The 22,493-nt window shown below is 39.0% G+C and overlaps 1 protein-coding gene across 5 annotated transcripts in view; it reads left to right on the top strand.

Moving 5' to 3' along the window:
• The window catches only part of ZFP82 (ZFP82 zinc finger protein), a 75,063-nt gene that overhangs the window by 35,292 nt on the left and 17,278 nt on the right, over window positions 1–22,493 (top strand). The window contains exons 1-3 of one of the 5 annotated variants that reach the window (XM_042920127.1): window positions 6,577–6,675; window positions 19,055–19,134; window positions 20,452–20,578. The exons of 1 other annotated variant lie outside the window; for it this stretch is intronic. In XM_042920127.1, the coding sequence (XP_042776061.1) occupies window positions 19,126–19,134; window positions 20,452–20,578 (136 nt within the window). In that variant the 5' untranslated portion in view covers window positions 6,577–6,675; window positions 19,055–19,125. Of the gene's footprint in view, window positions 1–6,576; window positions 6,676–11,338; window positions 11,630–12,219; window positions 12,559–13,403; window positions 13,423–19,054; window positions 19,135–20,451; window positions 20,579–22,493 lie in introns of those variants that run through there. 3 more of the 5 variants (XM_042920126.1, XM_042920128.1, XM_042920129.1) reach the window with 3 other exon arrangements.

The following is a 22,493-nucleotide window of genomic DNA, read 5'->3' as shown; positions in this document are numbered from 1 at the left end:
CCTGCTTCAGATTCTGTGTCTACCTTTCTCTCTGCCCTTCCCCCGCTCACACTTTGCCTCTCTCTGTCTCTGAAAAATGAATAAACCTTAAAAAAATTTTTTTAAGAGGAAAGAAGGAATGTAATAATAATATCTATATATAAATTAGGTAGATGTTCCAGCCTTCCTTTCTGTAAATAATAGTTGTGACACATTTCCTTTTAATTAGCAAACTGGGAAGTTTTTATGGTTAAAGTTATCCAAACCTTTCATTAAAGATCAGAATATTTGTTGGTTATAGTTTTCTTTATAGGTTTTCTGGTTTGGGGGGGGGGGTGTTTATTTGCTTGTTTTTACAACTGGAAATGATAGGGATAAGAGTTGACCCTAGGAAATCTTTGAGTATTATTCATGTTTCATTTGGAAGTTTCACATCCCTTGGTAGCCAGGATCAATCAGCCCAGCAGACATTAACCCTTCCTCTCACCCCAGCCTTTGGTCTGCTGCCCATGGTCATGAGGAACTCCAAATAGCCAAGTTATAGTCTCACTTTACATTTTATTAGAATCACTGTTATGTCCACTGGTGAAAACATCCCTTCATTTATTCTCTACATTATTCTTCATCAAAGTGTCAAAATTTGGTGATGTTCTTGATATTTAGGCTTGACTTTATAATTGTTCTTTCAGAGTATGCTGAAACTTGCTTATAGTTTATGGTATGAATATAAGGGGAGAGGAGCATGAAAAAGTAACACTTGCAAGATAACTACCTCAGACAAGGTAATTATAAGAGCTTCAAGAAAGGCATGTCTAATAATGCATCCTGTCTTAAAATTTCTATTGTGTGCTAATAGTACAATTACATGAACTTTCTTGTTTATTGTCTACATGATGTAATTTTCCCATGTTTAATTTTAATCTTTTTGTGTCCTTAACTATAGATGTGCTTTGTAAACACAATATAAAATATTTTAATCCAACCTGACAATCTATTTGTGTTTCAAATAGAGTACTAGGTCCATTTTTATTCGGTGTAATTACTAATCTATTTGGCTATAAATCTGCCATCCTCATTTGTGCTTTTCAGTTGATCTTGCCAGTTCTATGTTCCTTTCTTCCTGGTTTTCTTCAGGATTTAAAAAAATTACCATTTTCTTTCTTACCTCTACTAGTTTGGAAATTCTATATACTATTTCTAAGCCTTTCTAAGTATTACCTCAGAAAATACCATACATACTAAAACCTATTAAGGTCCAAAACAGTTCACATCTTTACTCATTCCTGTACCAATAGAAATTACTTAGGGTACTTTAGCTACATTTATCCACCCACCTCCCAGTGTAAATTATTGTTCTCTTTATTTTTATTATCTTTTTTTTTAACCTGATGGACATTACTATTTTATTTTATTTTTTTTAAATTTTTTTTTTTAACGTTTATTTATTTTTGAGACAGAGAGAGACAGAGCATGAACGGGGGAGGGGCAGAGAGAGAGGGAGACACAGAACCAGAAGCAGGCTCCAGGCTCTGAGCCATCAGCCCAGAGCACGACGTGGGGCTCGAACTCACGGACCATGAGATCGTGACCTGAGCTGAAGTCGGACGCTTAACCGACTGAGCCACCCAGGTGCCCCAAGGACATTACTATTTTAAATAGTCAATGTTTGGGGCACCTGGGTGGCTCAGTCAGTTAAGTATCCGACTTCGTCTCAGGTCATGATCTCATGGTCCTTGAATTCAAACCCCACATCTGGCTCTGTGCTGATAGCTCAGAGCCTAGAGCCTGCTTTGGATTGTGTCTCCCTCTTTCTCTGCCCCTCCCCAACTCTCACTCTTTCTGTCTCTCAAAAATAAATAAACATTAAAAATTTTTTTTCAAGAGTCAATGTTTGGTTTGTTTTTTTTTGACATTTCTCCCCATAATTCCTATATTGTTTTTTATTCCTTTGCCTCTCTGTGATAAGATTCTAGTAATTTATTTTGATCTCTCCTTTAGTCACAGATTCACCATACAGGGTAATGTGTTGTTTTTTATTTTTCCCCCATTTGCTTATGTTTGGGGGTTTATCTTTTTTTTTTTTTCCAATATATGAAATTTATTGTCAAATTGGTTTCCATACAACACCCAGTGCTCATCCCAAAAGGTGCCCTCCTCAATACACATCCCCCACCCTCCCCGCCCTCCCACCCCCCATCAACCCTCAGTTTGTTCTCAGTTTTTAACAGTCTCTTATGCTTTGGCTCTCTTCCACTCTAACCTCTTTTTTTTTTTTTTTTTCCTTCCCCTCCCCCATGGGTTTCTGTTAAGTTTCTCAGGATCCACATAAGAGTGAAACCATATGGTATCTGTCTCTGTATTGTTTGGGGGTTCATCTGTATGGGTTTGTTAGAATGTCATAACAGACTGGATGGCTTAAGTAATAGAAATTTATTTTCTCCTGGTTCTGGAGGCTGTTAGTCCAACATCAGGATGTCAACCAGTCTTTTCCGGAGGCGTCTCTCCTTGGGTTATGTGCCACCCAAATCCCATCATTCTAATTTTATTACCTCTTGAAAGGCCCCACCTCCAAATATAGTCACATTCTGAGGTACTGGGGTTCTGCTTAAATGTTGTCAACAGGTTTTTGGTTTTGCTATCTGATTGCTCCATCTTATGATTCAAAACTTGTGTTGCTGCAGTCATTATTTTTCTGGAATCTTTGTTACTCCTTTTGTTTTTTGTTTACCCAGCTTTATTGAGGTAAAATTTACACCCAATAAAATTCACCAATATTTAAATGTACAATTTTATGAATTTTGACAAGTGTATACAATCATGTAATTGTTACCACAATCATGATATAAAACATTTCCATCACTTCAAATACAGTAAAACCTTGGTTTGCGAGCATAATTCGTTCTGGAAACATGCTTGTATTCCAAAGTACATATATATACATATACATAGAATCTACTCCTGAAATCGCTGTTGCACTAAAGGCTAACTAATTTGGATGTAAATTTTAAAAAATAATAAAATTAAAAATTAGAGAAAGAATTATTTGTTTATTCAACATATAACTCCTTTATTAGGTATATGTGTTGCAAATATTTTCTGCCAATCTATGCTTTGCCTTTTCATTTTCTTAACAGTGGTTTTTGAAAAGCAAAAGGTTTTAGTTTTTTGTTTTTTTTTTTTTTTAAAGTTTATTCATTTATTTTGAGAGAAAGAGAGTGCAAGCTTGAGTAGGGGAGGGGCAGAGAGGGGTAGAGAAAGAATCCCAAGCAGGCTCCGCACTCTCAGCACAGAGCCCAGTGCGGGGCTTGAACCCACCAACTGAGAGATCATGACCTGAGCTGAAATCAAGAGTCAGATGCTTAACTCACTGAGCCACCCAGGTGCTCCAAAATGTTTTAGTTTTGTTTTTTGTGTTTTTTGTGTTTTTAAAAAATTTACATCCAAATTAGTTAGCATATAGTACAACAATGATTTCAGAAGTAGATTCCTTAATGTCCCTTACCCATTTAGCCCATCCCCCTCCCACACCCCCTCCAGTAACCCTCAGTTTGTTCTCCATATTTATGAGTCTCTTATGTTTTGTCCCCCTCCCTGTTTTTATATTATTTTTGTTTCCCTTCCCTTATGTTCATCTGTTTTGTCTCTTAAAGTCGTCATAGGAGTGAAGTCATATGATTTTTGTCTTTCTCTGACTAATTTCACTTAGCATAATACCCTCCAGTTCCATCCATGTAGTTGCAAATGGCAAGATTTCATTCTTTTTGATTGCCGAATGATACTCCATTGTATATATATACCACATCTTCTTTATCCGTTCATCCATCGATGGACATTTGGGCTCTTTCCACACTTTGGCTATTGTTGATAGTGCTGCTATAAACATTGGGGTGCATGTGCCCCTTCGAAACATCATACCTGTATCCCTTGGATAAATGCCTAGTAGTGCAATTGCTGGGTCATAGGGTAGTTCTATTTTTAGTTTTTTGAGGAGCCTCCATACTGTTTTCCAGAGTGGCTGCACCAGCTTGCGTTCCCACCAACAATGCAAAAGAGATCCTCTTTCTCCACATCCTCGCCAACATCTGTTTTTGCCTGAGTTGTTAATGTTAGCCATTCTGACAGGTGTAAGGTGGTATCTCATTGTGGTTTTGATTTGTTTTTTTTTTTAGTTTTTTTTTTTAATGTTTATTTGTTTTTTTGAGAGAGAGAGACAGACAGAGTGTGAGCAGGGGAGGGGCAGAGAGAGAGAGGGAGACACAGAATCCGAAGCAGGCTCCAGGCTCCAGGCTCCGAGCTGTCAGCACAGAACCCGATGCGGGGCTTGAACTCACAAGCTGTGAGATCATGACCTGAGCTGAAGTCAGATGCTTAACTGACTGAGCCACCCAGGCACTCCTCATTGTGGTTTTGATTTGTATTTCCCTGATGATGAGTGAAGTTGAACATTTTTTCATGTGTCGGTTGGCCATCTGGATCAAAATGTTTTAGTTTTTTTTTTTTTTTTTTTAAATAGGGTTTTTTTAATGTTTATTTATCTTTTTTGAGAGAGAGAGAGAGAGAGAGAAAGAGAGATAAGGGTGAGTGGGGGAGGGACTGAGAAAGAGGGAGACACAGAATCCGAAGCAGGATCCAGGCTCTGAGCTGTCAGCACAGAGCCCGACGCGGGGCTCGAACCCACAAGCCGTGAGATCGTGACCTGAGCCGAAGTCAGACGCTTAACCCACTGAGACACCCAGGTGCCCCCAAAATGTTTTAGTTTTGATAAAATCCAAATTATTTTCCTTCTTTCACAGTTCATGCTTTTTGCATCCTGCCTGAAAAAATGTTTCCTAAATCAGGGTCACAAAATTTTATCTCTTTGGTTTTCAAATGAATGGAAAGAGGGGCACCTGGGTGGCTCAGTAGGCTGAGCGTCCAACTTCGGCTCAGGTCATGATCTCATGGTTTGCGAGTTCAAGCCCCACGTCAGGCTCTGGGCTGACAGCTCAGAGCCTGGAGCCTGCTTCAGATTCTGTGTCTCGCTCTCTGTCCCACCCCTGCTCACACTCTGTCTCTCTCTGTCTCAAAAATGAATAAAACATTTTTAAAAAATGAATGGAAAGAATTCAGGGTTGAGCTGTGAATAAAAAAGATGCTCAGGTGCCTGGGTGGCTCAGTCAGTTGAGCATCCAACTCTTGATTTTGGTTCAGGTCATAACCTAACACTTGTGAGATCAAACCCTGCATCAATCTCTGTGCTGACAGTACGAAACTTGCTTGGGATTCTCTCTCTCCCTCTCTCTCTGCTCTTCCCTCATTGGTGTTCTTTCTGTCTCTCTCAAAATAGATAAATAAACTTAAAAAAAAAGTGGGGGCTTCTGAGGGGCCCAGTAGGTTAAGCATCTGACTCTTGATTTCAGCTCAGGTAGTGATCTCAGGAGTTCATGAGTTTGAGCGCTGCATGAGGCCCCTCACACTAACAGTGCAAAGCCTGCTTGGGATTCTCTGTTTCCCTCTCTGCCCTTCCCCCACTTGGATTATCTCTGTCTCTAAAAAATAAATAAATAAGTAGGGGTGCCTGGGTGGCTCAGTTGGTTAAGTGTCCAACTCGGTTTTGGCCTCAGGTCACAATCTCAGTTTGTGAGTTTGAGCCTCACATCGGGCTCTGTGCTGACAGCGTGGAGCCTGCTTGGGATTCTCTCTCCTCTCTCTCTCTCTCTCTCTCTCTCTCTCTGCCCTTCCCCTGCTCGCTCTCTCTGTCTCTCTCTCAAAATAAATAAATAAACAAAAAAAATTTTAAATAAACATTTTTTGAAAAGTAGTTTATATATATATAAAACCATCTCAGAGGTAAGAGTAAATTAAATTTTATTTGCTTCTCCCATAGATTGTGATATTTGAGATACACATACTACTATTTTAATGAATATTCCTTTTGGTCATGGTCAAAATTTATAATCTCATTAAGCACCACTATTCCAGGTTGGCTTCAAACTACCTCACGTCAAAATTTAGGGAGAAAAATTAACATTAAAAGTGAAATAGACTATTTTCATAAACTTTCTAACTTTTAACATGGTCACGTAAGTAGAAATTGTAAAGAATCCATAATAAGGAATACAAGGAACTTAATTCTGTTGTTGCATACTATCATGCAGTTTAAATTTCCTTTGGAAAAAGATATCCATTTAGCTCAGGTTCTTATAGTATAATCAGTTGTATATGGAATCTACAGTGATAAATCATATTCCCTTATAATCCATAAAGTTTAAATTATTAAAATTCCTTATCTTAGAAGAATTTATGATTTGGGAACTTAAGAACTCTAGGATAAGATTACTTTAATCTATTTTTATTTTCTTGTTAAATTTCACTTTATGAAATGGGTTTCATGTTCCATAGAACCTTAAGGAATATAAATTTTTTTCTTTTAACATTAGATTGCCAGGGTGCATCCATATTATTGTTCAATACAGTCCATTCATTTCGACTATTCTATGATAAAGTAGTCCCCCCCCCCCCCACCTTATCCACAGTTTTGCTTTCCATGGTTTCAGTCATCTGTGGTCAACTGTGGTCCAGAAGTAGATGATCCTCCTCCTGATGTATGGTCAGAAGGTCAGTGTTAGCCAGACACTGCATCATAATGCCTATGTCAGTCACCTTACTGCATCTCCTCATGTAGAGATTTTATCATTTCACATCATCACAAGAAGGGTGAGTACAGTATAATAGATATTTTGAGAGAGACCACGTTCATATAACTTTTATTAGAGTATATTGTTCTAATTGTTCTATTTTATTATTAGTTGTTATTGTTAATCTCTTACTGAGTCTAATGTATAAATTACATTTTATCATAACTATGTCTGTATAGAAAAAAACATAGTCTACATAGGATTTGGTACTATCTGTAGGTTTAGGTATCCACTGGGAAGGGTCTTGGAAGTATACCCCCCCGCTCCCCCACAGATAAGGAAGTACTATTATATCCTATGTTTATACCATATTTACTACTGTATTCTGTGTTTACACCTACCTTTTTTTTGAGACTTCAAAGACAGTTCTTTAACTACTTGGGATTGTTTTCCCCATACCTTCCAACACTAGGCAACCATTTACCTATTTTCTGTCTTTATGAATTCGCCTGTTCTATACATTTAATATAAATGTAATTATATAATATGTTGTCTTTTGTGTCTGGTTTCTTTCACATAGCATGTTTTCAAGGCTCATCCCTTGTATGTGTCAGTACTTCATCCTTTTTATGGCTGAATAATAAATACCCTGTTGTATGGATATACCATGCTTAATTTATCCACGCATTTGTTGCTGGACATCTAGGTCATTTTCACTTTTTGGCTATGGTTATTAATGTTGCTCTGAACATTCATGAAATGTTTCTGTGGACATATATTTCTCTTTCTCTTGGGCATATATAGCTAAGAGTGAAATTGCTGGGTTATACGTTTTATACCTTTAACAGTGTGGGGGACTTCCAGACTGTTTTTTAAAGTGGCTGCAGGGCGCCTGGGTGACACAGTCGGTTAAGCGTCTGACTTCAGCTCAGGTCATGATTTTGTTGTTCATGAGTTCGAGTCCCACGTAGTAGGGCTCTGTGCTGACAGCTCAGAGCCTGGAGCCTGCTTTGGATCTGTGTCTCCCTCTGTCTCTGCCCTGCTCACGCCCTGTCTCTCCCTCTTTCAAAAATAAATAAACATTAAAAATAATTTTTTTAATAAAAAAATGAATAAACACAAGCTCAGTGTTTCAAACTAATAAAAAACACCTTTGCACGTAGGGATAGATCTTTCATAAACATTAAATGTTTGATAATGAATGCAAACCAACGGGAGCTAAACGACAAAGGACTGCTATCAGCCCTCTTCCCTCATGTAGATTATGACATTAAAAAAAAAAAATCCTTTCAATGCCCAGTTCAGAATTTCTGAATTTGTATAGATTGTGACAAGGAGAACCCCAAATTATTATCACAGAAGAGTAACAGGAGGAAAGATGGAATTTAGCAATACCACATTTCTGAAATCTGTCTATGTGACATTCCTATAAAGTTTCTTTTGAGTGGCTTTAAGTGTTTTCTATTCCACCAAGTTACAATGCATAAGTACCTCTTCAAAGCTATCATTTTAACAAAGGAGGCACTTCACAAAGAATTAAATAGAGGATAGAAAGAAAATGTGCAGAAGTGTTCTAAGAGAATAAAAACAAAAAACAATGAATTTGAAGGCTTGCTTTAGGGTTTCCTAAGCCAAGTTGTTGTTTTTTTAAATATATGTTTCAACCAAAACCTATTGATAATTTAGTTATAAAGAAGACAGAGATTGTACCCATCACACACACCTCATTATGTTCCTGAATGTGGCTCTTTCAGTCTTGATTGGGTACATGCACCTCTTGGAGGGACACAGGAATTTTGATCACAAACCTCATCTATAAGATAAGAAATGTGGTTTGTTTCTCTTAGTATTAAAATATATGGGAAGCAGAGTGGTAACAATATTTATGATTGAACACAAAGTATGGCCAGTTGTCAGCCCTCTCCAGTGAATCTCCAAAGAAGGGAGGATGATTTAAATAGCTCTAAATGGACAGTATGCTATGTTAGCTCAGAAATCAATTGCTGAAATCCACCACCATCAACCTAAAATCCCCAGTCCCAAGCTAAAGAATTTTCTGTCTTCCTCAGTGACATCATACCACCCATGCCTGATTACATATATACAGAACTTTACTCTGCACTCATATTCCTGAGTAGATTGAGATTACGTGTTTGTTTATGAATCATTTGGCCAGGAATGGTATTTAGGCTGAGAAATCAGTTTTATCAGAGGAAAAATAGCTGGTCCTTATAAGAACCACCCATGCCTGATTACATATATACAGAACTTTACTCTGCACTCATATTCCTGAGTAGATTGAGATTACGTGTTTGTTTATGAATCATTTGGCCAGGAATGATATTTAGGCTGAGAAATCAGTTTTATCAGAGGAAAAATAACTGGTCCTTATAAGAACCACCCATGCCTGATTACATATATACAGAACTTTACTCTGCACTCATATTCCTGAGTAGATTGAGATTACGTGTTTGTTTATGAATCATTTGGCCAGGAATGGTATTTAGGCTGAGAAATCAGTTTTATCAGAGGAAAAATAGCTGGTCCTTATAAGAGCAGAGGTATCAAATTATTTTTTATTCATATTGGTATACCTCCATCAGAGGAGAAACACAGGTAAGAAAGCAGCTGGTTTCCTAGGGGCAACTGGGTGGCTCAGTTAAGCATCTTATTTTGGCTCAGGTCATGATCTCACAGTTCGTGGGTTTGAGGCCCTGCGTTGGGCTCTGTGCTGACAGCTCAGAACCTGGAGTCTGCTTTGGATTCTGTGTCTCCCTCTCTCTCTGCCTGTACCCCACTTGTGCTCTCTCTCTCTGTGTCTCAAAAAATAAAAAATAAATAAATAAATAAATAAATAAATAAATAAATAAATAAATGTTAAAGAAAAAAAAAGCAGCTGGTTTCCTGAACAGAAAAATAGGAAAATTCTTTCATAAGGTAAGTTGGATTTATCTTCTAGGCTCACAAGAAAACACAAATTTTCTATTTATGTGTTGAAGCACATAAAACAAGGTATGTATTGGTTGGTTGAAGAAAATGTCATCTGATACTTGCAGGAAACCCCATATTTCCTTTAGGAGAAATGGTTTGCTAATTCAGTGTTTGCAATAACTTTATAGAACTACTGTGAATAATGGGAATTGACTGTATTTTAAGCTCTGCAAGCCATTCAGTCAGCATAACTACTCAATCCTGCCCTTGTAGCTTAAATGCAGCCATAGACAATGAATAAATGAACATGTAAAACTATTTATAGACACTGAAGTTTGAAATGCATGATTTTTTACACGTCACAAAATACTCTTCTTCTTCCGATTTTTTAAAACCATTTTAAAGGTAGATATTATTCTTTACTCACTAGCTATATACGTGGCAGGCCAGATTTGTAATTTGTCAACCCCTGCTTTAGAATAACTACAATCTAAAATTTTATTTACTAGTTTTATTTTTAGTAATAATATTGGCATCACAATTTTAAACTATCTTATGGCCATTCTAGACTACTGCAACTATATAAATATGTTAATATTACTAGGAACCAGGATTTCTAGAGAGAGATTATTAGAGGAAAAAAACAAATATAAAAGGTAAGAATAAAACCTTGTAACATTACATTTGAATTAGTAATGTCAGCATGAATGAATGCTTTGAGTCTTAAGTTTCTTGCCTTCCTTCAACAAAGAGAAGAGTGTCTGATCTAGAACCCAAGATATTTGACTCCCTAATCCTGGGTTGTCTGCTCTAGCCATAGTGCTTCTCTTTTAGGTAAAGATGTTTTTTTCTTTTAACATTTATTTTTGAGAGAGATCAAGCATGAGCAGAGGAGGGGCAGAGAGAGAGAGAGGAAGAGACAGAGAATCCCAAGCAGGCTCAGCACTATCAGCACAGAGCCCAATGTGGGGCTCCATCTCACAAACCGAGAGATCATGACCTGCGTCAAGAGTCAGATGCTTAACTGAGCCACTCAGGGGCCCCAAGATGTTTTTTCTTAGTCTGGGCCTTCTTAAATCCTCCCAACAAAGTCCCCTTAACATTAAGAGGAACAGCCTATTCTGGAAATCTGGGGAAGGAGCAAATAAACTATTCCAGGACAGGAATTTCCTTTGAAATCTTATGTTTAAAGCTAGGTTTATTTACATTCTCCATAATAAACCTGTGATTAAATGTAAATACACAATTTTCCAGAAAAATCAGTTTTTTTCACCAAATGCTTCAGTAAAGATGATGCTTCTTGAAAATGCAACATTCCTTTCTCATTTCAGAATTGAGGCGAGTGAGGCTTTTGGTCTCATCCAATCATTCCACATCGTCACAGTCCCGCAGGAACACACCAGAAGCGCGCGCGCGCGCACACACACACACACACACACACACACACACACACGCCACAATCAGGCACACACTGAGGGACTCCCATCCAAGCTCTGCAGGGAAGGCCTGGGGAAAACGTATCTACCAGAACCGTGCCACCTAAATGTTCAGAGTCAATTACAGACACGTTCACAGACCCATTACCTCGCAGGCCAACACAACATTCTTAGCCCTGTACAGTCTGACACACAATCCAGTCAAAATCTCCCTCACAAACCACATTCCGGTCCTCGAAGTAGCACTTCACAAACACAAACCAGCCACACCCAATGAAAAAGTCGTACCCAGAACCACTCCAAAGATAGACACACAGTGCCATCGAGCGGGCGGTAGGGAGAGTCACATTTATGCATATCCCCCCTTTAATACGCCGGTTGTTGGTGCCCGCCGCGCTCCAGGACCTGCCGGGACTTTCTTGGGACAAAGAGCCGGGAACGCGGCCGGCGCAGGAGCCCGCCTAGATCTCCGCCTCAAGCGGCGAGCGGGCGGGGTGGAAGCTCCGCTCCCCTGGGCTGGCGGCGCCGGCGCACTCAGTGCCTACAGAGCGAGCTCCCAGCAGCCTCCGCGCGCGGCCCGTTAAGCCCCGGGGGCTGTGTACTTGCAGGTTCCGTCCCATCCTCGCTTACACTGAGCATCACCGTGAGGCAGGTGCGACACCCAAGGTGAGCAGTCCCGGTTCAGAGGGTCGGAGAGGCGTTGCCGCCTGGCCTGGAGATTAGGAGACAGAAGGGAGGCGCTGCAGTACCGCAGAGTGTGGCGAGCCTCTCACCTCAGGCCCGAGTGTGCGTGAGAACGGCAGTGGTGTGTGTGGTTGTGTATCTGGGTGACCGTGGGCGTGACGGGGCCCGAGTGTGGCATCAGGACTGTGTGTGGCTGTGAGGTCGGAACTAGTGGGTGATGGCATTTGTGTGGCTGAATTGGATGCAGATCCTCTTGTGTGACGGAAGGTTGCGTGACCGTGGACTATGTGACTCCGACCCTGGCGTCGCAGCTGATCTTCTGTCCTCTAGCCGCACGCGCCCAGCGGCAGAGAAAAAGCTCCCAGACAGATAGCTGAGCGCCAGCGAAAAGGCTCATACCCGATCTTGGGATAATAATGTTAGAAAAGAACGTGCCTCGCAGGCAGGTTCCTGGGGGTACCCCCACCCCACTACATCTTCAGATGCGCGCGCGGACACACACACACACACACACACACACACACACACACACACACACACACACACACACACACACACAGAGCTCTGAGGGGTCCAGCTGCAGGTTTCAGAACCACCGAGTTTCTTCCGGGAAACTGCCCAGAAGTCCGATTCCCGCCGCCCGCCTCCCACAACCGTGACCCTGGCCTTTTTCTAATACTAGGAAGGGTCAACAATATTCTCCCTCTTTACTCGGTTTATGTGTGGGTGGTTGGTGGGGACAGATGGGGTCGTGGCGTGCCCTAATTTAGCTGGGCTGGGCTCCAAGAAAGGCCTGTTGTCCTAAGATTCCCTTCTTCCTCAATCTTGTCAAACCCTAAGGAAAGGGCTCTGAGGAGGAGGAGGAGGAGGAGAAGGAATGCTCTTGTCCATTGTAAAAAGTTAAGGTCAAGGTGAGTGGGTATTTCCTCATATAATATGAAATGCATTTTTATATTTTAGGGCATGGGAACATTTGCTTCCTTTTTAAATTTCCTGTCGATTGAGTTAATACTTAGGCTACCTACCTAGTGCCTATATGCACTTGTCCATTTGACAGATACTTCCCATTACTTCTATGAGCTTTCTTTTTAAGTGTAAAGCTCTTAGAACAGCTCCTGACACTTGATAAGTATTTAATAAACATTAGCTATTTGTTAATGTGATTTGGGGCAAGTCCCCACCCACCTCCAATAGATCAGGAAAAATGAAAATACCAAGCTAACTGTGATGGGGATTTCCTAGTTAAAAAAAAAAAAAAAAAAAAAAAATGAGATGCTCAAATGGTCTAGAACAGAAATTCTTAACCAGAGGTAATTTAAATCCATTTGGAGCTTTCAGGGAACCAGAAACTCCTTGAAGTTGTATTTAAGTTGTTGTAGATGTTTGTTAATATGTCATTTTTATGGGGAGGAAGTCCATAATTTAATGAGATTTTCAAACATGATCCTAAAAAGATTTAGATTTACTGTCCTAGAGTCAAAGACTAATATCTGAGAATGTACTTTGAGATAACAAATAAAATTAGTGTCTAACAATAGGAAATTCTTAAGTCACACTCCATCCCTGTGATGCAATTTTATGTCATTAAACATGTGAATCATGAGAAGGAAAAAATTTAAAAATTTTTTTAAAGTCTATTTATTTATTTTTGAAAGAGAGAGAGAATGGAGAGAGAGAATCCCAAGCAGTGGAGCCTGACATGGTGCTTCCGAACCATGAGATCATGACCTGAGCTGAAGTCAAGAGTTGGATGCTCAACTTACTGAGCCACCCAGGTGCCCTGTAAATAATAAATTTTAAGCAATAGTCATAGTTTTGAACAAGATGACTCAGGAAAATTTTAATTACAGATGAATCCCTTCTAGTAAACTAGGGATTTGTAGAAATTTTGCAAGGATTATATCTAATGTGAAACTATAATTAGTTATGCAGTGGAGAAAGGCAGAGAGAAAGCCTCTATCGTGTACCAAATATTCCTGTCTGCTTTGGCGTATTTTTACTGAATTTAAGAATGCTGCTTACCTTGGGGTGCCTGGGTGGCTCAGTTGGTTAAGCTTCTGACTTCTGCTCAGGTCATGATCTTGAGGTTTGTGAGTTTGAGCCCCGTGTCCGGCTCTGTGCTGACAGCTTGGAGCCTGCAGCCTGCTTCGAATTCTGTGTCTCCCTCTCTCTCTGTCCCTCCCCTGCTCATACTCTGTCTCTCTCTGTCTCTCAAAAATAAATAAATGTTAAAAAAAAATAAAAAAGAATGCTGCTTACCTTGATTGTGTTCAGTCACAGAATAAGGTGAAGGCAGCACCTTGTTTTGGTGAAGAACAGTAAAAAAACTGATGAGTGTTATTTATTTCTGCCATACTGATTTTTTTTTTTTTTTTAGGAACTCACTCATTTCACAGTCCTATAGACTCCTTTCTCTTAACAACTAAAAGATAGTTCCTCTCCTCAACTCTTTTTTATTTTGTTTGAAAATAGTTTTTGTTTCTGATGATAGAATTAATGCAGGTTTATTATAAACAAGAAAAATATGCAGACCTAAGGAACTTATAAAGAAGAACATTTAATTTGTTCATAGTCCCATCATACAGAGTTAATGAATATTAGTACTTTGATGTTTGTTTTTCCAAATCTTTTTCTGTGCGCTTGTGTACATATGTTTATTTCGTAAAATAGAATTACAAAAATTGATTATTTAAGGAGATACTCTCTAACATTTTGAAAAGAAATCCAGCGCAGTCATAAGATTTATTATATTGCTGTTTGTACAGAGTAAAGGAGAGTACAGTGGTTTCCCTCTAATCTGAAATTTTTTTCAAGACTTTATACCTTTTAGGATTATGGAAACATTTATCAGGGCAACAAATATCAAGTAAGATATCTTTTCAGAATTGAGGTGTTGTTTTTTTTTTTTTTGTGGTTCAAGGTTGCTCCTAAGTAGAGATTTATAATAACAGTGGAACGTGGTAGTAATGACAAATAATTCAGGCATGTTATACAGAAGAACTTGATCAAATGTTTTTAATGTGTTAATGTGTTCAATATGATACCTTACCAAATTTCTTGAGTTTTATGATGCCAAGTGGTGTTTCTTTGGAACTGCTAGGAATAGAGAGCAAAAGGGACTTTGTTCTACTTCTTGATTTTTATGAATCTTTTTTGCTAATATTATTTATTAAGAAGAATTACATTCTCAAACAGTTCTAAAATTTACTAATGTTGTAAGAAAGAGGAGTCCTGAAAATCTCACTATAAGAGAAAGGAGAAAGGGCATCCTAGTATTAAAATTATTAAAGGGACGCTTGGGTGGCTCAGTTGGTTAAGCATCCAACTCTCAATTTCGGCTCAGGTCATGGTCTCATGGTTCATGGGTTCAAGCCCTGCATCAGGCTCTGCGCTCACAGTGTGGAGCCTGCTTGGGATTCTCTGTCTCCCTCTCTCTCTGCCCCTCCCTTGCTCATGCTCACTCTCAAAAATAAAATTAAATTAAAAGTAAAATTATTAAAGATAATTTACCAAATAATTAAAATGCTTTTATTAAAGATACTTTTTTAAACACATGGAATAACGGGCATGTAATTTTTTCATTTTATTTATTGCTTGTAATAAGGTATTTTAAGTGCTTTATATGTATTATATTACTTAACCTTCACAATAACCTTATAAGGTATATACTGTTACTATTCTCCAGTTTATCTAAGAGGAAGCAGTGGCACTGAAAACTAACATGCCTGAAGTCTCCCAGTTGATAACATCAAACCTTAGATTCATATTCTGGAGCCTGACAACAAAGCCTGTGTTCTTCATATGTGAGAGTCAGTCACCTCCCACCATTGTGGATATTCTTTTTGGTCTGCCTATTGCACTTGGAAGTTTATCATGGATATCTTTCTTCATGAATTAATATGAACCAGTACCATTATTATTAATAATTACATAATATGCCATCATATTGTAGAACCTAATTTATTTAGCTGGTTGCCTTACTGTTAGGTTTTCTGACTTTTGGTTAGAAAGTATTCCTTGATGAACTTCCATGTATATATCTCCTTGTATACTTCTATAAAAATTTTCCAGGGATAAATTCCTAGAAATGGAATTTCTAGGTTGAATTATTAGACATTTTATAAAGTACTCACAATATGCCTGATCCTATGCTAGTACTCTGAGGGTGAAAGAGTAACTAAAATGACAAGTTGATTTTTTTTTTTTTTTAATTTTTTATTTTATTTTTGGGACAGAGAGAGACAGAGCATGAACGGGGGAGGGGCAGAGAGAGAGGGAGACACAGAATCAGAAACAGGCTCCAGGCTCCGAGCCATCAGCCCAGAGCCTGACGCGGGGCTCGAACTCACGGACCGCGAGATCGTGACCTGGCTGAAATCGGACGCTTAACCGACTGCGCCACCCAGGCGCCCCTGATTTTTTTTTTTAATATGAAATTTATTGTCAAATTGGTTTCCATACAACACCCAGTGCTCATCCCAACGGGTGTCCTCCTCAATACCTCCCCTCCCCTCCCTCCCACCCCCCATCAACCCTCAGTTTGTTCTCAGTTTTTAATTGTCTCTTATGTTTTGGCTCCCTCCCTCTCTAACCTTTTTTTTTTTCCCCCTTCCCCTCCCTCATGGTCTTCTGTTAAGTTTCTCAGGATCCACATAACAGGGTTGATTCTTAAATTATTATCTATCAACATAGATAAAACTGTATAGGAATTAGACTAAGTGTGATAAAGGTCACTGAAGAAGTTAGCTTGGGAATTCCTGGGAAGAAGATACATTATCTGATTATAGCAAGCTTTATCAGGTTGTAACCAAAAAACGCCAAATCCAGAGGATTTCTGTATAGGTAAATGGACTGTATGTAAGAGGTGTTATACCTTATGGTTTTTATTCTCATGATGTTGATGCAAAGTGAGACCCAACAGGGCAAAAGATTCAGCACCTCTTTGGAGGGCATCATGGCTAAAATGACTGGTTCAGAAGCAAGATCAATGCATTAGTACAGAAGTTAAGAAAGGCAGCAGCAGAGAAACAAGGCATTAGATGGGGGGTGTTTAACCATTTTTTTCTAGGCAAAACTTCAACATACATGAACAAACTTACAAATCATAGAGTTGGGTCAGCTATTGGGAGCTAGAAGAAAATATATAGTACCTTTTTTCCTCCAAGCTCAAGAGGTGACTGCTTCAGAAGTGAGTCTCTTTCACCTATTTGAAGAAAAGCTTCCCATTTACAAAATTTCAAAAATATCTTTCCAGAGTATATATTGCCATATAAAATTATGAAGTAAATATAAGCAAAAAGAAGAAAACTAAGATCAAAATGGGGAAATTAGCAATCTTTCCAGATCTTTTTTTTTTTTTTTTTTTTAATTTTAGAGAGAGAGTGTGTGAACACAAGCAGGGGAGAGGGAGGCAAAGGGAAAGAAAGAGAATCTTAAGCAGGCTCCATGCTCAGCACGGAGTCCAACAGGATTGATCTCACAACCCTTGGATCATGACCTGACCTGAAATCAAGAGTCAGATGCCTAATTATACTTTACTAATGTATTCATAATGTCCATTTTATTTTATTTTATTGAAGAATATTTTATCTTGAATATTTTGTATGTCCTTATATATTTTTAAAAGCTTAGATTTTGTGATTATCATGCACATGCACAAATATATATATCTTTTTTGCCCTGCTATAACAGGATCACAGTACTCACAACTGTTGTCACCTGCATTCTTCACTCAGCAGCATGTAGTAAACATATTTCCATCTTTCCAATTAAAAGTCTGTATTATCATTTTTTTAAGTGACAAGCTTTTTCATTCTGTGGGTGCTTTATAATTTATTTAATCTATTTTCTACTGAAGGATTTTTAGATTCTTTCCAGCTTTTTTCCATTATAAATAATGTCTGTCACTACATTCTTACATCTTGTACATATATACAATTATTTTCTTTAATCCCCAGAGTAGAATTTCTGAGTTAGAAGATTTGCATGGTTTAAATGCTGCTTGGACATAATTTTTTTTTAATGAATGTTTATTTTTAAGAGAGATGGAGCATGAGTTGGGGAGGGACAGAGAGAGAGGGAGACACAGAATCTGAAGCAGGCTCCAGGCTCTGAGCTGCCAGCACAGAGCCAGACGCGGGGCTCGAACTCACAAACCACAAGATCATGACCTGAGCTGAAGTCAGATGCTTAACCTACTGAGCCACCCAGGTGCTTCCCTGCTTGGACATAATTTTAAATTTACACAATCTGCAGGTTAGAGTATTCATTTCCTTACAAACTTGCTAATATGGGCATAAGTACTCCCAAAGTGAGATTTAATGTCTTTTGGTGGTTTCACATGTTATTTCTATTTTTTTAGGTTTATTTATTTATTTTGAGAGAGAAGGAAAGAGAAAAAGCATGAGTGGGGGAGAGGCAGAGAGAGAGGGAAAGAGAAGGAATCTCAAGCAGGCTCGGCACTGTCAGCGCAGAGCCCAACTTGGGGCTGGAACTCACAAACCGTGAGATCATGGCCTGAACCAAACAAAATCAAGAGCTGGATGCTTAACCCACTGAGCCACCCAGGAGCCCCGTTATTTCTATTTTTTAATGAGTCCTGCATGCTCATGTTTCTCCCATTGGAACAAGAAATTCTGGGTTTCAGAGACCAGAACTAGAGTTGATTAAGAGCTGACTTTGGTTAGAAAAATGAGGAATCCAAATTCAGCTTTGCTACTTAACTGAATTTCTGCAAGTGGTTTTACTTTTATTGTAAATATTATGGTCCATTGCATAGATAATTATTATACTACATAGCAATCCTAAGGATCCACTTAATGTATATAAAATGCCTATCCTATGGAAGTCTTTGATATAGTTATGTGTTGTCTACTTGTTGAGAGCATGTATCCACACCTTTTCAGCCTAGGTTGTAAGAAAGAGAATGGTAAATAAAGACATGTAGGAAAGCAGTGTGGTTGATTCTGATTGAAAAAAGTGATGAGCCCAGAAGATTCTGGAAGTTATTGTACAGGCTGGCAGGCTGGTAGGGTTGCCAGTGTAGCAGTTTGACAGTGGTTAATGACTGCCAGGGTTGGGACTTAGGAATTTCTCTCTTTGTATCTGATGAATCCAAGCAAGCCTGCAAAGCTTTGAAAGATATTCTTATTTAGATGATGTGGCCCTTTATCAGCCCTGGAATTTTCGAGGAGGGATTAGATTTTCCAGATGCCCTCAAATCTCCCTCAGAGTGTGTGTGTGTGTGTGTGTGTGTGTGTGTGTGTGAGAGAGAGAGAGAGAGAGAGAGAGAGAGAGAGAGAGAGAGAGAGAGAGAAAGTTCAAGGGAGGGGAAAAGGACATTAACTCCAGCCATTTTGTGAGTTCTGAGGACTATCTCATCTCATGGCTTTCTTTTCTTCCCCCTAGCTCTGGCCTCTGTGAACCCTCCAGGCAAGTAAACTCCAAGGAAGACTGACCAGTTCTTGAGTTTCTAAACCATGGCCCATGTAAGTTACTGTTTCTTTCTCCTGAAAATACAGTCATGTTAATGTCCTATGAACATTTCTTTATCCTGAAACTTCCTACCTATCAGAGTCCCATCTAGGAATCTTCTCCCAGTCCTCCAAATCCAGTGAGGGATGAGGCTATTTAGCACAACACCTGTCCTATGAGTCCTCTTTTCGCCAGTCATTATTCGTGTATTCACTGAAAAAAAAAAATCATTTAGCATCTCCTATATGTGCTCAATCTTTTGCTAAGAGCTGCAGTGGGGCAGAAATGAAATCGCTTGAGGGGGATGTTTGACCATCTTTGTGAGTTGATGAAAGAGGATGAGCCCATTTGACTACTCATGGGGAAACTGAATGTTTCTGGATTTGGGTTTTCCAAGTATGTAAGATAAGATTTGCTGTTGGTTGGCCTCAGCCTCAACATATGGTGAGCTCACTTGCTTTGTGAGGCTTTTAGGATGGGGTACAGATATAATTGGGTCTTGCATGCAAAGAGATCAAGGACCTTCCCTAGGAATCCCTAAGAGTTGTATACTAGGATCAGGGTTCCATTTGTAGTTGAACAGGATATGCTGGTCTAGAATGACATCTCTGTGATTCTGGATCACCAGTATCCAGAATCTACATCCATATCCTCTAAGTCAGGAACAAGGAATGTATACAGTGAGTGATGGAAAATGATAAGTAGGAAAATCATGCAGATACATAGTTTATAGACCTTTACAACTGAGGAGAACCTTAAATATTTTGTATAGACCAAAATGGAAGAGTGATTAAGTCTCATATACCCTCACATAGACTATTATACAATTTTTTAGACTTCATTAAAGAATCTGTCATAAATGGAAAAATGCTTATGATATGATCTGATTCAATGATGAACTTGGAATAAATTCTTTATTCATATCCTTTTCTAACATAGAAATATTATAAGGAAACTTTTTAAAAATCTGTTCTTTAAAGGGAAAGGGTGGAAAAACTACATTTCTTGAGACTTTATGAGGGAGACATGTAACAGGCACAGGCTTATATACAATATTTCATTTAATTGGAAAACTGATTTTTTTCTTTCCCAGACATGTTTGGATGATCAAGATACGCCAGAGTATTCAAGAGGCTGCACCTATAGCAACAGGATTCTTCAAGAGCACATAGGCATGCTGCTTCAGGCACACTCATTTCCTAACTCACTATATTAAAGGCTTCCAGCCCAAGCCTTTTTGTTTGCCATATGGTCCATTTCCTGCAGTATCTCTTCCATCTTAAAACAAATTTTCTTTAATTTCAATTGTATTATATGGTTTGTCATTGCAGAGATCACTGATGTTCAGTGATGTGTCCATAGTCTTCTCTCAGGAGGAGTGGGAATACCTGGACCTGGAACAGAGGGACTTGTACAGAGATGTAATGTTGGAGAATTACAGCAACTTGGTCTCACTGGGTAAGGTCATCCGCCTGTAGACATGTTTTCTGTAATCTCTGCTTTTTTCTCTGGAAATTTCAGTAATATCTTTCAAGAAGCTATCTAAATTTCTGCTCCCTGTTCTCAGGTAAATGGTTTGAACTTTATTTGTTTGAAAGTGAACACCTCTGTTAGGCATATTTATCTTCCTTATTCTTTTTTTTTTTTTTAATGTGCCATCTTCCTCATTCTTATTTTATTTTTTTTTTATTTTTTTTATTTTTTAATATATGAAATTTACTGTCAAATTGGTTTCCATACAACACCCAGTGCTCATCCCAAAAGGTGCCCTCCTCAATACCCATCACCCACCTGCCCTCCCTCCCACCCTGCCCTCCCTCCCACCCCCCATCAACCCTCAGTTTGTTCTCAGTTTTTAACAGTCTCTAATGCTTTGGCTCTCTCCCACTCTAACCTCTTTTTTTTTTTTTTTTTTTCCTTCCCCTCCCCCATGGGTTTCTGTTATGTTTCTCAGGATCCACATAAGAGTGAAACCATATGGTATCTGTCTTTCTCTGTATGTCTTATTTCACTTAGCATCACACTCTCCAGTTCCATCCATGTTGCTTCAAAAGGCCATATTTCATTTTTTCTCATTGCCACGTAGTATTCCATTGTGTATATAAACCACAGTTTCTTTATCCATTCATCAGTTGATGGACATTTAGGCTCTTTCCATAATTTGGCTATTGTTGAGAGTGCCGCTATAAACATTGGGGTACAGGTGCCCCTATGCATCAGTACTCCTGTATCCCTTGGATAAATTCCTAGCAGTGCTATTGCTGGGTCATAGGGTAGGTCTATTTTTAATTTTCTGAGGAACCTCCACACTGCTTTCCAGAGCGGCTGCACCAATTTGCATTCCCACCAACAGTGCAAGAGGGTTCCTGTTTCTCCACATCCTCTCCAGCATCTATAGTCTCCTGATTTCTTCATTTTGGCCACTCTGACTGGCGTGAGGTGGTATCTGAGTGTGGTTTTGATTTGTATTTCCCTGATAAGGAGCGACGTTGAACATCTTTTCATGTGCCTGTTGGCCATCCGGATGTCTTCTTTAGAGAAGTGTCTATTCATGTTTTCTGCCCATTTCTTCACTGGGTTATTTGTTTTTCGGGTGTGGAGTTTGGTGAGCTCTTTATAGATTTTGGATACTAGCCCTTTGTCCGATGTGTCATTTGCAAATATCTTTTCCCATTCCGTTGGTTGCCTTTTAGTTTTGTTGGTTGTTTCCTTTGCTGTGCAGAAGCTTTTTATCTTCATAAGGTCCCAGTAATTCACTTTTGCTTTTAATTCCCTTGCCTTTGGGGATGTGCCGAGTAAGAGATTGCTACGGCTGAGGTCAGAGAGGTCTTTTCCTGCTTTCTCCTCTAAGGTTTTGATGGTTTCCTGTCTCACATTCAGGTCCTTTATCCATTTTGAGTTTATTTTTGTGAATGGTGTGAGAAAGTGGTCTAGTTTCAACCTTCTGCATGTTGCTGTCCAGTTCTCCCAGCACCATTTGTTAAAGAGACTGTCTTTTTTCCATTGGATGTTCTTTCCTGCTTTGTCAAAGATGAGTTGGCCATACGTTTGTGGGTCTAGTTCTGGGGTTTCTATTCTATTCCATTGGTCTATGTGTCTGTTTTTATGCCAATACCATGCTGTCTTGATGATGACAGCTTTGTAGTAGAGGCTAAAGTCTGGGATTGTGATGCCTCCTGCTTTGGTCTTCTTCTTCAAAATTACTTTGGCTATTCGGGGCCTTTTGTGGTTCCATATGAATTTTAGGATTGCTTGTTCTAGTTTCGAGAAGAATGCTGGTGCAATTTTGATTGGGATTGCATTGAATGTGTAGATAGCTTTGGGTAGTATTGACATTTTGACAATATTTATTCTTCCAATCCATGAGCAGGGA

This window comes from Panthera leo, chromosome E2 (genome assembly GCF_018350215.1).
Source record: "Panthera leo isolate Ple1 chromosome E2, P.leo_Ple1_pat1.1, whole genome shotgun sequence".
NCBI lineage: Eukaryota > Metazoa > Chordata > Mammalia > Carnivora > Felidae > Panthera > Panthera leo.
This window is presented reverse-complemented; position numbering and strand designations above follow the sequence as displayed.